General features: G+C 45.1%; 1 protein-coding gene across 2 annotated transcripts in view; it reads left to right on the plus strand.

Moving 5' to 3' along the window:
- Positions 1 to 1,518: 1,518 nt before the first annotated feature.
- Positions 1,519 to 16,244, plus strand: part of Rrp1b (ribosomal RNA processing 1B) — a 23,796-nt gene continuing 9,070 nt past the window's right edge. Inside the window, exons 1-11 of one of the 2 annotated variants that reach the window (XM_013027402.1) lie at positions 1,519 to 1,598; positions 3,505 to 3,562; positions 5,644 to 5,729; positions 6,561 to 6,622; positions 7,884 to 8,013; positions 9,738 to 9,802; positions 10,163 to 10,344; positions 12,306 to 12,379; positions 12,885 to 12,982; positions 14,180 to 14,199; positions 14,957 to 15,082. In XM_013027402.1, coding sequence (XP_012882856.1) covers positions 1,569 to 1,598; positions 3,505 to 3,562; positions 5,644 to 5,729; positions 6,561 to 6,622; positions 7,884 to 8,013; positions 9,738 to 9,802; positions 10,163 to 10,344; positions 12,306 to 12,379; positions 12,885 to 12,982; positions 14,180 to 14,199; positions 14,957 to 15,082 — 931 coding nt within the window. In that variant the 5' untranslated portion in view covers positions 1,519 to 1,568. The remainder of the gene's footprint in view (positions 1,599 to 3,504; positions 3,563 to 5,643; positions 5,730 to 6,560; positions 6,623 to 7,883; positions 8,014 to 9,737; positions 9,803 to 10,162; positions 10,345 to 12,305; positions 12,380 to 12,884; positions 12,983 to 14,179; positions 14,200 to 14,956; positions 15,083 to 16,244) is intronic. The other variant, XM_013027403.1, reaches the window with a different exon arrangement.

Below are 16,244 nucleotides of genomic sequence, written 5' to 3' on the forward strand. Positions count from 1 at the left end.
GATTTTTTTTCTTGTTCCTAGTGAAATACTCATAAAGACCATTTGTGACTTACATCAAAATTTGAAGATTGTTTGTTCTGATTTCATTGTCCAGAGGCTCACAAACCCCAACAGTGTTCCCTGCATTGTCGCTTTGTGATTCCTTAGGTTACTCAGTACATACTATCTGACACCTTCTGTGGGCCCAGGAGAAGCAGCTGAGTGAGCTTGGTGGCTCAGTCACAGGTGAAGGCAGAAATGCAGCTGTCTGATAGAGTGATAGTAAGGCCAACCCAGTCCATGCCACTTGGAACATGCTAGAACCACCCAGCACAGGATTGCTAGCATGAAAGAGAGATTGATTACAGCCACTTTTTCCCATGGCTGCATCCATGAGTAGAAAAGGCTAAAAATATAAGACCTGCTAGGTGCTACTTGCTACTCAGGAGGCTGAGATCTGAGAATCATGGTTCAAAGCCAGCCTGGGCAGGAAAATCTGTGAAACTCATATCTCCAGTTAACCGCCAGAAAACCAGAAGAGGCGCTATGACCCACGCGGTAGAGCACTAGCCTTGAGGTGAAGAGCAAAAGAAAAGCGCCCAGGCCAAAACTTCAAGTCCCTTGACTGACCAAAAAAAGAATACAAAACTCTCAGTTGAAGCCTCAGTGTGGGCATAAAAGTAAGGGGCAAGCCGGGTGCCAGTAGCTCACGCCTATACTCCTAACTACTTGGGAGGATGAGATCTAGGGATCATGGAAAGTCCATGAGACTCTTATTGTCAATTAATCACCAGAAAACAGGAAATGGAACTATGGCTCAAGTGGTAGAGCTCCAGCCAAAGAGCTGAGAGACAGAGGCCAGGCCTAGAGTTCAAGCTCCACGACCAACAACAACAACAAAAAAAAAGATGTGGGAGCCGAAGAGGTATTTCTCCAAGGCCTCTCCTAATCCTTTGGCTTTCAGACCTACTATCAGGAGCCCGAGTCTTTGGTGTGGCTATCTTCTTCAGTGAGAGTGAGTCTGCCTGCCGGTTTTCTGAGACCAGGGGAAATGTATTGGTGTGGGGGGTGAGACGTGGAGTGGCTGTATGAATGGCCATTTTGTGATTTTCTTTGTTGAGCTGCTAGGGATAGTCCATTGGCTGCTCTTTGTTGGTCCATTTACTCCCTAACATTGTTCAGCTCACAAGGATATATCACCTCTGCCACACTCCCTAGGGCAGATTAAGCTGCATGCACAGTAGTAAGAAAGAAATATGTAGCCAGGCACTGGTGGCTCACACCTGTTCTCCTACCTACTCAGGAGGCTGAGATCTGAGGATCACAGTTCAAAGCCAGCCCAGGCAAGAAAGTCTATGAGACTTTTATCTCCAATTAACCACCGAAAGCTGGAAGTGGAGCTGTAGCACAAGTGATAAGAGTGCTGGCCTTGAACAAAAAAGTTCAAGAACCAGCACCCAGCTTCTGAGTGCACACGCACACACACACACACAGAAATGTAGACTCTCAAGATTTTTGTTCTATTTTGCCCTGCAGGAGGTTTCAGTCAAGAAGAACTCCTGAAAATATGGAAAGGACTCTTCTACTGCATGTGGGTGCAGGACGAGCCCCTTCTGCAGGTAACATAGCCCCGTTGTGTTCCTGGACCTTTGCTGCAGAGGGATAGAAGAGACTTGACCGCTTACCCCCATCAATCTGCTGACATGACTAAGCAGATGGAAAACAAATCACTCAGGAGCATTTTCTCACCTGTGTACAGAAAGGGATGCAACACCAGCATTTAGGTTAATTATGTTTCCAAATATATTGGACACACTAAATCATAGATGCACTATTTCTGTAGACATTTTCATAGCCTCCTCCATGGTAGGTTGTACATTACATCTTTACAAGTTTCTGTTTCATCTTCTGCTGATTTGATTGCTTTCAGTCAGAAGGGTCAACTGGAGCCCTAGTCTAAGACCATGGGAAATGCAGTTTACAGGCCTACAAGTTAGCTGAGCACCAGAGCAAGGTGAGCTTCAGCTTCTGTACAGAGCCAGGCCCTTATGGCCAGCAAAGCTGGCAACTGCTGGGGATCCGCGTGTGTGTGAGCTTCTGTCCCTGCTGAGCATCCTAAGTCTTGCCTCCTGAAACATCCCAATAGAGCCTGTTGCTTCCTTCTGATGTCTGAATGTGGGTCTGCGTTGTGGTACTGGAGCACTGTGCAGACCTTCTGCAGAACTCATTCTGAGCAGGGCTGGCTCGCTTTTCTGAGTTTTGCTTGTTTGTTTTGTTGGTCATAGGGTTTGAACTCTGGCCCTGGGTGCTGTCCCTCATCTTTACAGCTCAATGCTAGCACTCTACCACTTGAGCCACAGTACCACTTCTGGCTTTTTTCTGCTTTTATGGTGCTGAGGAATCGAATCCAGAGCCTTATGCATGCAAAGCAATCACTCTTCCACTGAGCTACCTTCCCAGCCACTTTTCTGGGTTTTTATGGATAGTTTTGCCTCTTCTCCCAGGCCATGTAACAACTTGCTTCCATCCATTATGATACTCTGTTGAACACAATTTGAATAGGATAGCAAGGCAAAATACGTCTGGATTATACATTCAAGTGTGACAACCAGGCCGGGTGCCGGTGGCTCATGCCTGTCATCCTAGCTACTCAGGAGGCTGAGACATGAGGATTGCAGTTCAAAGCCAGCCCGGGCAGGAAAGTCCGTGAAACTCTTATCTCCAGTAAACCACCAGAAAACTGGAAGTGGCTCTGTAGTTCAAGTGATAGAGCACTGGCCTTGAGCTGAAGTGCTGAGGGACAGTGCCCAGGTCCAGAGTTCAAGCCCCACGACTGACCAAAAAAAAAAGAATGACAACCAGCAGCTTTAGTGCAGAAAGGGAACCAACTAATGGGAATGTGGTGTTCCAGTCTAGAGCTCATTTAGGATGAGTAAGGAAAACCAAGTGAGCATAGGCCATTGTGCTGATGAGGACCTGTCATCTTTAAGTAACTAGAAATTACGGTACTTCCTCCAGCCCACTGTAAGCACTTGGCTTGCTACTTCTTAGCAGGCATACTCTTCAGAGGACACCATGTCCTGGCAGAGCCTAGGAGGGTCCAGTCTCACCTTTGATGTTGGCCTACTGTGGCCCAGACAGACAGAGAAAGAATTCTGATCCCCAAAATTGATTCACTGGAACAAGAACCCCAGTGCCTAGCCAATTAAAGTGAACCTGTGTCTTTTGTCTTCTACAGTATTTGGTAATCATGATAGAATCTGTTTAGTTTCCAAGCCAGGAATTGATCACTGGTTTGTTCCTTTGTGGATCAGTAAACTGCTTACCAGAGGTTTTCTGAAACTGGTCCCAGAGACAATTCACGTTAGCATGTAATCGAGGCATGGCTGTGGTAGCCGTGCCCTGGAAACAAGAGGCTTGGGTTTTCCTGCTAGCCGAAGAGGAGAGGGTACAGGCTGCAGTGCTATGTGCCATCAAGTGCTACTACCTGATAGCCTCTGATGTTTCTCCCCAACACCTTTGCAGGAGGAGCTAGCGAACACTGTTTCCCAACTCATCCATGACGTTAACAACTCAGAGGCTCGTAAGTCCTAATGTTTTCGTGCCTTTCCAAACTTCCTTCCTGATCAGATGTGGTAACTTGCCTAATAATTCTAGTCAATTCCTTCTGTCTTCAAAGTTTCCATTTCAGGTGTTACTTTAACAGAAGCCTGCTGCTGGTATTGTGTAGTGATGTGCTCTTGTTTTTAAAATGTATGGTAGACTTAGGTGTCTACTGCTGCATAAACTGGCACTCCTTCAGAGTCTCCTAGTCTGCATGCTATGACAGTCTTAGGGCAGTAGACGGACCTTGCATTGTTTATACCATAGTAACCTGTGGTGCAAGTGTGTCCTTACCAGAATTGAGCCATTGGAACTCAACACTAGAGGACACCACTCATTTGTAAGTTAGGCCTTTCTTACCAAAAATCAAAAGACAGTAGAGAAAACTAAAATTTCTGAGACAGATATTGATTACTTGCCAAGGAAAAGAGGCCAGCAGATTTTATTCTGATAACACTTCACAGAATAAAACCATCCTGGTGGATGGTTCTCCGAACCACGTGGTGGTTCTCCGAATTTTAGCTGACAAAATGGAATGGGAAAGATTTGACTTTTGGTGTGTAATATAGGTTTACATACATTAAAGAACTGGTAGGCGTGGAGGCACACACCTGTAATCCTAGAACCTAGATGGCAGAGGAAGAAGGGTCTCAAGTTCAAGACCAGCTTGAGCTATATAGTGAAACCTGATCTCCAAAGTAAAAGGGGTAGAGGGAGCCGGGCGCTGGTGGCTCACGCCTGTAATCCTAGCTACTCAGGAGGCTGAGATCTGAGGATCGCAGTTCAAAGCCAGCCCGGGCAGGAGAGACCGTAAGACTCCTATCTCCAATAAACCAACAGAAAACCGGAAGTGGCGCTGTAGCTCAAGTGGTAGAGCGCTCGCCTTGAGCTGAAGAGTGCAGGGACAGCGCCCAGGCCCAGAGTTCAAGCCCCACGGCCAACCCAAAAAAAAAAGGGGGTAGAGGGATGAAGTAGTAAATTAAAAATTATTTTCAATGAAAATGTGCTTATTTGGGGGCTGGGAAGCTGGCTCAGTGCTAGAATACTTGCCTTGCATGCATGAGGCCCTGGATTTGATTCCTCAGCACAACATAAGCAGGAAAGACCAGAAGTGGCTCTGTAGCTCAAGTGGTAGAGTGCTAGCCTTGAGCTGAAGAGCTAAGGGACAGTGCCCAGGCCCAGAGTTCAAGCCCCACAACCAGAAAAAAAAAAAAGTGCTAATTTTGTGGCTCAACAAAAAGAATAGAATGGTCCAACCCCTTAAAAATCAGAAGAAAAGCCTTTTTTGTTGTTGTTCAGTCATAGGGCTTGAACTCAGGGCCTGGGCGCTGACTATGAACTTTTGCACTCAAGGCTAGTACTCTACCATTTTGAGCCACCACACCACTTCCAGTTTTCTGGTGATTAATTGGAGATAAGAGTCTCATGGTTTTTCCTGTATAGGCTGGCTTTGAACCATGATCCTCAGATCTCAGCCTCCTGAGTAGCTAGGATTACAGGTGTGAGCCACCAGCACCAGGCTGAAAAGCCAAATTTCTACCTGAATGGTGTAAATGTTCATCAAGATTAGTGAATTTAGTTATTGTGGTAGTGGTGGTGATTATGGGTTTTGTAAAGGTAATGTATAGATCGGTTACCATTTCATAAGTCAGGTAATGAGTGCTTTTTTTTTTTTTTGACAGTGTTACCCCTTCCTTCATTCTCTCCCAGTTTTTTCCTTCCCATCCCCATCCACAAGTTGTATAGTTTATTTTCAACATAGTGTCTACTGAGGTTGCTGTTTTCAATTAATGATTGTGGGTTGGTTGTTAGGTGCAGGTACAGTGGGAAAGTCAGCAGTAGACTCTTGATTTAAATAAAAACATGGCTTCATAGTAAAGTACCCTAGGGCACTTTGTAGTATCTTCTAGAAGATACTGCCAGCCTCCTATATAAATACAAGTCATGAAGCCACCCACAAAATCTTCAGATAAAGCACTAGTTTGGTTCTCTTCAGCATCTTGATATATGCTCATGTGCTAATGTGGACAGCAAGCATTCAGAGGCTCTTGTTCCCTGCAGAACACCTCTTCATTCAAACCTTTTGGCAAACTATGAATCGAGAGTGGAAGGGGATAGACAAGCTGCACCTAGACAAATACTACATGGTAAGACTACTGCTTCTTTCTCAGGGTGACCTGAAGGGCTGGGGGGTATAACTCCATGGTAGAGCACTTAGCATTCATAAAGCCCTAAGTTCCATTCCAAAAAAGGTCAGAGTCAGATACTTGTGGCTCACGCCTGTAGTCCTAACTACACAGGAGACTGAGATTTGAGTGTCGAGGCCCAAAGCCAGATTAGACAAGAAAGTCTGTGAAACTCTGATCTCTGATTAACCACTACAAAACTGGAGATAGAGTGCCAGCCTTGAGCCAAAAAGCTAAAGGACAGTGTCCTGGTCCTGAATTCAAGCCTCAGTGGAAAGCTAGCTTGTCCAGCAGAGCAAGGGGCATGATGTGTGGTATGATCAAATGGTGAGGATCATTAGAAGATGACTGCTCTTAGAGCTACTGGTGAAGAACCTTGAGATAATGTCTCACTGTGTTGCTCGGGCTGGTCTCCCAACCATCCAGCCCAGATAAAAACTATCATGACTGGGTATATAGTTCTCCATCTAGAAGTTAAATATGCTGATTAGAACATTGTTTGGCATTGGGGATCCAAAATGGTGGTCTCATTCAATCAAATTGATTGTTTTTTTTTTCCCCCCTCCAGTCCTAGGGCTTGAACTCAGGGCCTGGGCACTGTCCCTGAGCTTCTTTTGATCAAGGCTAGCACTCTACCACTTGAGCCACAGCGCCACTTCCAGCTTTTTCTGTTATGTGGTACTGAGGAATCCAGGGCTTCATGCATGCTAGGCAAGCACTCTACCACTAAGCTACATTTCCAGCTCTGATTGGTATTTCTAACTTTGCTTTTGTAACAAAAATCTGTCTTAGCTGATCCGCATGGTCCTGAGGCAGTCCTTTGAAGTTCTAAAGCGGAATGGCTGGGAAGAAAGGTTGGTAAATTAAGTTATTATTTGGGGGAGTGTCGTGTTCATTGCAGCACTGTTCACAATAGCTTAGCTATGGAGACAGCTGTGCCTAAAACTGATGAATGGAGCAAGACCACGTGAGATATACACACATACTCACCATGAGATATTACTCAGTCATAAGGAAAAATGATATGTTATTTGCAGAGAAATAGTTGGATATGGAAACCATTGTATTAAGCAAAGTAAGCCAGACTCAAAATGACAAAGGTCACATGTTTTCTCTCATATATTATGGATGTAGACCTAAAATATGAACATATATGTTACACACACATATGATCCAATCTGATTCATGTATGATGTATGCATGTGTGAGATGCCAGTGTAAAATCCCTTTGAACAATGAATGTGTACTTTGACCAAAATGAATATTAAGAAATTGAAGCTGGGCACTGGTGTCCATAATGCCCATAATCCTAGCTATTCAAGAAGCTGAGATCTGAGGATCTTGGTTGAAGCCAACCCAGGCAGAAAAGGTTCATGAGACTCTCTAGTTAACCAGCAAAAATCTAGAAGTAGAGCTGTGGCAAAAGTGGTAGAGCCCTAGCCTTGAACAGAAAAGTCAAAAGGGGGAGTGTCAGGCCCCTGAGTTCAAGTCCTAGTATCTACACAAGAAAAGAAAAAAGAAAAATGTCTTGTTTGAAGTGTGAGGTACTTGTGGAAGAGGGTGGACAAATGGAGAGGAGGATGGAGGGTAAGCAAATTCAGTCAGAAACTTACGTACACTTGTGAATGTAGACCAAGGAAACTTGCTGAGACTGACTGGGAAAGTGAAAGGAATGATTAACCAAATGCATTGTATGTGAAAATGGACGCGTTAAAATGAAACCTTGTACAATTTAATTTATGCTGATTTCTTAAGGTGGAAATATAACTTGTAATAGACAACTTACCCTAGCATGTAAGCCTCTGGGTTTGATCTCTAGCACTGGATGGGGGGAAAAAGGAGTTTTTTAAGCTGTTAATCTGATAGGACATGAATGCTTGATCTGTGCTCACGGCTAATGGCCTGGGGAGCAAGCATATCCTTCCCCAGAGAGAATTTAAAATCCAGTAGTCTGACATATGTGACTGTTAACGTTCTACCCTGGTTTTGTGACTGCTTCTTTGCCAGTAATTCTGTTTCAGCTATGCACTGAGCTTAGTATTTTTGTTTGTCCTTGAGGTGCAGAGAGATGTTGTCATGCTGTCATTTTAAAAATCCTGTGTTTTCTTTCTTGAGCCGAATCAAGCTTTTTCTGGATGTCTTGATGAAGGAAATCCTGTGTCCAGAGAGCCAGTCCCCTGATGGAGTGAGGTTCCACTTCATTGACATTTATCTGGATGAGCTGTCCACAGTGGGAGGGAAAGAGGTGAGAAGTCGCAGACATTCTGCCAGCATGCAATGGGACCTCAGTGCCCAGGGGAGCTGTCATCAGTGCTGACTGTTAGCACTGGGCACCAGTGACAGTGAGCAGGGGTAGAAATGGGTTCTGCTTCTGTCTCAACACAGTCATTCTCTATGGGGAATGTGGACAAAGATCCGTGTGCTAAGCATGCCTATGGCAGGCTTATAAAACAGAACTGAGCCTGGCTTCATGACATGTTCTCATATACCCAGCAGTTAAATTGAGTTCAGCACCAGCCTAGCAACACTGTGTTTTAACAAGGAAAACAAAAGAATCAAAAGCAACCTCAAGATATAGGGGAAAGTGCATTATGCAAAGCTGTACAAATTTGTACTCATATAGAAATAGACAAAAAGGTGTAAAGAAAATACCTTTTTTTTTTTTCCTAGTGTGTTTGTGTATGCCAGTCCTGGGGCTTAGTCAGGGTGTAGATGCTATCCTGGAGCATTTTTGCTCGAGGCTAACACTCACTCTTAAGCCACAGCTCCACTTGTGGCTTTTTGGTGGTTAATTAGAGATAAGAGTTTCATGGACTTTCCTGCCCTAACTAGCTTCAAACTATAATCCTCAGATTACAGCCTCCTGAGTAGCTAGTGTTAACAAGTATAAGTTACAAGGGCCTGACAGAAAAAAAAAAAATCTATTTTTAAAATACAGGTTATGGGGCTGGGAAGGTGGCTCAGTGGTAGAGTGCTTGCCTTGCATGCCTGAGGCTCTGGGTTCAATTCCGCAGCACCACATAAGAAAAAAGCTGGAAGTGACTCTGTGGCTCAAGTGGTAGAGCGCTAGCCTTGAGCTGAAGAGCTGAGGGACAGCGCCCAGGCCCAGAGTTCAGGCCCCAGGACCAGACTTGAAAAATAAATAAAATACAGGTTATTATCTGAATTTGGTAATGTAAACAAGTATTACTTTTTTTCCTTTCACACGTATTCTGCAGTAAAACTTTTAAGTGAAAGATATGTACACATACACACACACAGAGGGAGGCTGTGGTAGGTCTACCTAATGTATAAGAGTCTTGAGTTCAAATCTCAGTACCACCAAATACATATTAAAGCAAAATGGTAGAGCCAGTGTGATAGCTCACATCCATAGTCTCAGCTCCTTGAGAGGCACAGATAGAGGAGGGGTTTGAGGCCAGCCCAGGCAAACGTTAGCAGGACCCTATCAACGAACAAGCTAAGCATTGTTCAAAAAGAAATATACTTTTTACCTGACTTATATAACTGTACCCCCTGTGTACATCATCTATATAATAATAATTTTTTTAAAAAGAAAAAGAACAAGCCTTAGTATTGTGCCTATAATCTCAGCTACATGAAAGGCAGACCTAAGAGAATCAACATCCAAGGCCAGATCCAGGCAAATGCCAAGACTGTATCTGAAAAATAAGGCCAAACACCTGGGGAGTTCATCGCTCTTACCCCCCCAATAAAGGAACGAGCACTTCTGTCTCAGTTTGTGGTATATCTATATAAGACTTCTCATAAAGGAAGAATTGTGGCTGGCTGGTCATAGACTAAAATCATAGGTGGCTGGAGAACGGATGCGACTGAGCCTGGCCAGGCCTCTGAGCAGCCCTCTCTGCTGTTTACATTGCTTTCTTTTTCAACTTGCAAGACACAAACTATTCCTTTTCTGGGACTCATCGGGAAGGAGAAAAGACGCATTTTATTTCTAAATTACAGCTTTTGGCAGATCAGAACCTGAAGTTTATTGACCCATTCTGCAAAGTCGCTGCCAAGACTAAAGAGTAAGTGACTTTTGTCTCTTTCTATGGCTTTGGTTGGTACTGGGGAGGTGGGAATCTGTTGGACGGAGGGTGCAACACTAGGATGATTATCCAGAGCAAAGACACTGCATTCATAGTTCCCCTTAACAAGGCCTTTGAAAGGTTGAGTGGCAGTTTGTCTCTCAGCTTCAGCATTTGACCCAGTCATTGCAGGAATGTCCTCTCTGGCCTCTCTCCTGGGTTCCTTGTACCCAGGCCCAGGATTGTCAGGGACTCCAGGCAGACTGCAACTGCCCACCTAGAACTGACTCCTCTGCTTCTCAAAGACTGAGGCCCAGACCATGTGTGTTGCACACTTCTCACTTGTGCTTCCGCCCACAGCCACACCCTAGTACAGACGATCGCAAGGTGTGTGTTTGAAGTCATTGTACAGCAGTCTCCTTTCATACCTGAAGAGACTGGGGAGGACCAGGAAACAGAAGTGAGTAGCAATGACTCCTCTGGAAAAGCAAGTCCTACAAATGAGACCACATGGAGAAAAGCGAGTAGTAGAAGTAAGACCGGTAAGAGAATCTCCTGGAGCTGTCTTCACTTTTTTACTTCTCAAGCAAAAACTTTTTATTTTTCTTTCTATCAGTCCTGAGGCTTGAACTCAGGGCCTGGGTACTGTGCTTCAGCTTCCTTTGCTCAAGGCTAGCCACAGCACCACTTCCAGCTTTTTCTGTATATACGATACTGAGGAATTGCACCCAAGGCTTCATTTGTGCAAGGCAAGCACTCTACCACTAAGCCACATCACCAGCCCCAAGCAAAAACTTTTTAATATGTTTGTTGGAATCTCAGTATAGCCTGATGTTAACTGTGGAAAGTAGAACTGCCTTAAACCCCTCCAGAAAGAAAGCACAGGATTCAGGGAGGGGAGGAGGCAGGCCTCTTCTAGAATTTCAGCACTCTTCTAGGAGTTTTGTTTAAAACACTGATTTGGACCCATACCTCATACCTATAAGAGCCTTTTCTTTTCTTTTGTTTTGTCAGTCTTGGGGCTTGAACTCTGGGCCTGAGCGCTGTCCCTCAGCTCAAGGCTAGCGCTCTACCACTTGAGCTACAGTGCCACTTCCAGTTTTCTGGTAGTTTATTGGAGATAAGAGTTTTAGGGAGTTTCCTGCCCAGGCTGGCTTTGAACCTCATCCTCAGATCTCAGCCTCCTGAGTAGCTAGGATTACAGGCGTGAGCCATCGGCGCCTAGCTATAAGAGCCTTTTCTTCTGGAGACCTCTATAGGCAGATAAGAGTAGCTCTGTTTCCCTAGTTCAGATTTGTTTCTGTGGATGTTTTGTTGTTCATTTTTATTTTTTGGTTTTTGTTTTTGTAGGTCATGGGGCTTGAACGAGTGCTTATCCCTGAGCACCTCAGCTCAAGGCAAGCACTCTATCACTTAAGCCACAGCACTACTTCTGGTTTTCTGGTGTTTAATTAGATATAAGAGTCTCATGGACTTTCCTGCCTGGGCTGGCTTTGAACCACAGTCATCAGATGGCAGCCTCCTCAGTAGCTAGGATTATAGGCATGAGCCACTGGTGCCCAGCTGTTTTATTTTTGGTTTGGGTGGCTTAGGGAATTGTTTTGGGCTAGGGAAGTTGTGGTACCAGAGAGCAGAGGTCAAACCCAGGGCTTCATGACTGTAGATGAGTAATCTATCACTTAGCATCTCCACCCTCAACCCTCAATATTTTAAATGCCAATGCCATCCAAAAAATTATTAAAAACAAAAGCAAAGCCCAAAGCTTGTGACTCATAACCTGTCTGTAATCCTAGCTACTTAGGAGGCTTAGATCTGAGGACTGCAGGAAAGTCTGTGAGATTTTTATCTCTAATTTACCACCAGAAAACAGGAAGTCGTGCTGTGGTTCAAAGTGGTAGGGTGCTAGCCTTTAGCACAAAAGCTCAGGGACAGTACCTAGACCCTGACTTCAAGCCCTACAACTGACCAAAAAAAAAAAAATCTGCAATATCACTACATAGCAGGTAACCTATTAGAAGGTATCAGTGCTCCAAAAGTAGAAACTATGGGTTAGAGATAATCAGTGAAATCTTTGTAAATAATCCAAGATTAAATCTGACACACTTTGGCCTGCTAAGGGATATTCAGCCTGAAGAATAGATCTCACCGTGGTTCTAAACTTTGCCAAAACTAGCACCAGTACATCCATTCCCCTCCCCCCACAGAGCTGCACCACCCAACCCACTCACCCAAAACTGAACTCCAGCGCTACCCTTCCCCTCAGGCACAGTGTACATTGTGGCTAATAGTATGTCCAGAAAGCACAGGCAGCATTTTGCTGTGACCCAACTGAGTAGCAAAAGCAAAATATGTCCTTTCCCCAGCTTCCTTTCCCAGAACTAAACCACCAAAATGTCTTTGGGATAGTGTTTCCTTCTTCACCTCATTAGACATGGCTCCTAGGGAAGTAATTGTTAATGTGTTCTTGAGTGTGAAGATTTTGTCTTCGGGTGTATTTTGACAGCACTGGACAATTGCCTCCCCAAGAAAGAAGGAGATGACGGCACCGCCCCCGTGGACCCAGGGCGGCCCCTGCAGGTGGGGACTGCTATTGCTTTGTATAGCAAGTAAATTTACTGGTGTGGCTAGAGGATTAGGGTCAGAGCTGATCAAGCCAGGAGGCCTGACGTGTAAAGTCCTTCATAATCCCTTTGGTCACAGATGTCACCTTCCTAAGAATGAGCTTATTGGAAACTAACTAGGGTAGGATTGGCCCACATAGTAAGTTGCTGCTTTATTCAGCAGATGGCTTTCAAGTAAAAAGTTCACTGCTACCAACCAGAGATGGGAGTCTTGTTTAAATTTAAGAAGAAGCACTCATTCTGTATAATTATCTTTAAGTAGTTGTACAAAGAAGTTCCCATTCTACAAAACAGTATATGAGTACAAAGTGTCTGACAGCATTGTCAATGGTGACTTTTTCTATCGGTGCTCACTCACACACTGTTCTGTGCCATGCCAAGGCATTCCCTTATTGGAGACCCACACTTGCAAGTCAGGCCACATTGGTTTCCTGCTGCTTATGTTTAATTTCTCTTTGTAGTTTGACTATAAGGCTGTTGCTGATCGACTCCTGGAAATAACCAGCAGAAAAAACACCCCTCCTTTCAACCGGAAGCATCTCTGCAAACTAATCAAGAAGTAAGCTGTTGGGTGAGCGGGGTCCTCTTGTGTGTTCATGGTTAGGACCAGCCCTCTCCATGCTTAGATTTTTTTCTTCTTCTTTTAAACTTGCACATAAAATGCAAGTTTAAAGGGAACAGCTTCTCCTTCCCCTGCGGTTCCTTCAGATGCAGACAGTCTCACCTTGTCTGTTTGATAATGATGCCTACTAATTTCTTTGAGCAGTAGACCAACAGTGCTATTGAGGTGTCATCTGTTGTATGCTAAGATAGGTAGCAGCTTAGTCATCTGTCTGCCTCTTGCCCTCACTTCCCAGCATGGCTGTGCCAAAAGAGTTAGGTAAAGCAGTCAGTGTTAGGATCATGGTGATCATAGTGACATGAGTATATATGGTTCATTGGAAAGGCTCATGGTATATTGTGACTGATAGCAAGTGACAGCTGTCTAACCATACCTTTTGTATGGGCTAGGCATGGATCTAATTACTGTTATTTATCTTTTTATGTTAAACCCATAGAAGGTAGCATCTGTAACTCTGCACACTGTTGCTGGGTCATTGAAGACCTGGAGGAGGTCACCAGGATGCCAGGGTCACTGGTGCAGATGATAGGCCCCACCTTCCCCTGTACCCCGCACAGCCTCCATGTGCTCCTGTGTATCATGCTACCTTCCCCTCAGCCTGCTTGTAGATCTAGTGCACCAACATTTTGTAAAGAGAACACAGCTTGAAAAATTAACATGGGCTGGGCACTGGTGGCTCACACCTGTTATCCTAGCTACTCGGGAGGCTGAGATCTGAGGATCATGGTTCAAAGCCATGGCAAGAAAGTCTGTGAAACTCTTATCTCCAATGAACCACCAGAAAACTGGAAGTGTCGCTGTGGCCCAAGTGGTAGAGCTCTCGCCTTGAGCTGAAGAGCCCAGGCCCAGAGTTCAAGCCCCATGACTGGCCCCTTCCCCCCCCCAAAAAAAAATTATTATGGGCAGAGTTGTCAGCTCTTTCTGCCTTCATAAAAGAGGAAACTGAAATTCTCAGTAGTTTTATAAAAGTGCCAAAGACACTTTAGATCTACCTTCAATGGAAGTTCTCTCCAGTGCCCTCTGCTGGAGGGAAAGAAAGCAAATAACCATTTCTCCTGTTGTAGCCCTCTTTGCCTGGGTCTGGAGGACAAGGAGGAGGGTTTCTCCATGAGCCTCTGGTGTTTTCTCTTTCAGATTCCAAGAACTCTCTGAAGGTGAGGACAGTTGAGATTGTAATTCAGGGTACTCTGACTTAACATGGACCCCACTGAGGGCAACTGTGCTGAGAAACAGGAAGGAAGGGCACTCCTGGGAACGTCTCCTACAAGATTGCAGCCCTGGACTACGTTCGCCCTGCACACCTGAGGCAGAGGCTGCAGGAGGTGCAGCAAGTTCAGGGCCCTTTATAGCCACCCTCCTTCCATCTGGGCTCCCAAAAATGCCACACTTGACAACTGTGTTTGAGTAGTGTGGTGTTTTGTTTAGATCTTCATTGTTTTGTTTTGTTTTGTTTTTAAACTAGATTTTCATTTGGCTAAGATTCCATTTGATAAACTCATCTGTGGAGGTCCTTTTCATGTACTGTTATGGTCGCATGTCCCTGGGAAAGGCTTCTGTAATTCAGGTTACATCCAACAGAGCAATGAACCTGCTAGCCCCCATTATGCACGGGGCCCCCTGGAATTGAGGAAAGCTCCATTTAACCAGAGGGAACATGGAGGCTGCCTCAGCCTGCCCATTCTCTATGATCCCCTCCCTGCCTTGCCTTGCCTTGCCTTGCCTTGCCCACCCCAGCCCAAGAAACCACAGGGTTGAGTCTGCAGCAGCTTTCTGATCTGGGTGGGGGAAGCAGAGTGGTACAGAGATCAGGGTCACAGACTGTCTTGGATGGCTTGGGAAGGGCCCTGCTCCTGGGCACTGGGGCAGAAGTGCAAGGCCTGGGGAAGCTGATGGTCTCACTTTGGTATCCAGCAGGCAATGTAGCTCAACTCAGTTTTGCTGAGGACATTGCTGGTGAAGGTCAAGGACTCAGTCAAGGAAAGCGGAAGAAAAAAAGAAAGAAACTTTTAGAGAAAGCCAGCTTGGAACAGGAGAAAGGTAAACTGCAAAGCTTATAATACTAGAGATGTATATAGAGGGTCCATGGGTAGCCACGTGTATATGTTTGTGTACATACCTCCTCCCCCCAAGATCTGTGAGATATATGAGCTAAGGGGGCCTATTGGCTAACTTTTTTCGGGGTAGTGGCACTAGAACTTGGGGCCTCACTAGACTGATCCCATACTGCTGAGCCATGCCTCCAGCCTAATTTCTCACTGGCTATCAGGATAGGCTCTCACTTCCCACCAGGGAGGTACCTGAGCGGTAGCCCACCAACTATAGACTTCCAGTCTTCACTGGGATCACAGGTGCACACCACCATGTCTTGCTGTCCTTAGCAGAGATGGAATCTCCCAGATTTTCTTCCAAGGCTGACTTGGTACTACAACCCTCCCAATCTCAAACCACCCCCCACTATCCTACCCCCCTCACCCCACCCTATAGCCAAGTGCCAGGTGCATACCACTACACTCAGCTTTGAGTAGAGAAGAGGGCTTGCAGACTTTTCTGCTTGAGCTGGCCTTGAATCGTGGTCTTCCTGTTCTCAACCTTCTACATAGGAGTACTTGTTTTGTTTTGTTTGCCAGCCCTGGGCCTAGGCACTGTCCCTGAGCTTCTTTAGCTCAAGGCTAGCTCTCTTACCACTTGAGCCACAGCACCTCTTCCAGCTTTTTCTGTTTATGTGGTACCCAGGAATTGAACCCAGGGCTTCATGCATGCTAGACAAGTACTCTACCACCAAGCCACATTCCCAACCTTTGGGAGTTTTTTGTTTGCTCAAGACTAGCACTTTAAGTCACAGCTCCTCTTCGTGATTTTTTTAGCTGTATTTTTTTTTTTTTGTCTTTTCTTTTTTGGTACTGGGGATCGAACCCAGGATGTTGCACTTGCTAGGCAAGCACTTTGCCACTGAGCTACATCCCAGCCCCCTTTTCATGATTTTTATTAATTGGGATCTTAGAGTTTCTGCCCTTGAACCAGGATTCTCACCTCAGCCTCCTGAGTAACTAGGATTTCAGGCATGAGCCACTGCCACTTAGTTTCAGGATTACAGTTTTTATAGCAAAAAGCAGTTTTTCTTTCCAGGTACTTAGTTATTAGTATGTACTCATTACACAAAGGGGTGTCGTGATTTCTTTTTTTTTTTTCTTTTTTTTTT

The sequence above is a fragment of the Dipodomys ordii genome, unplaced genomic scaffold (genome assembly GCF_000151885.1).
Source record: "Dipodomys ordii isolate 6190 unplaced genomic scaffold, Dord_2.0 Scaffold103, whole genome shotgun sequence".
NCBI lineage: Eukaryota > Metazoa > Chordata > Mammalia > Rodentia > Heteromyidae > Dipodomys > Dipodomys ordii.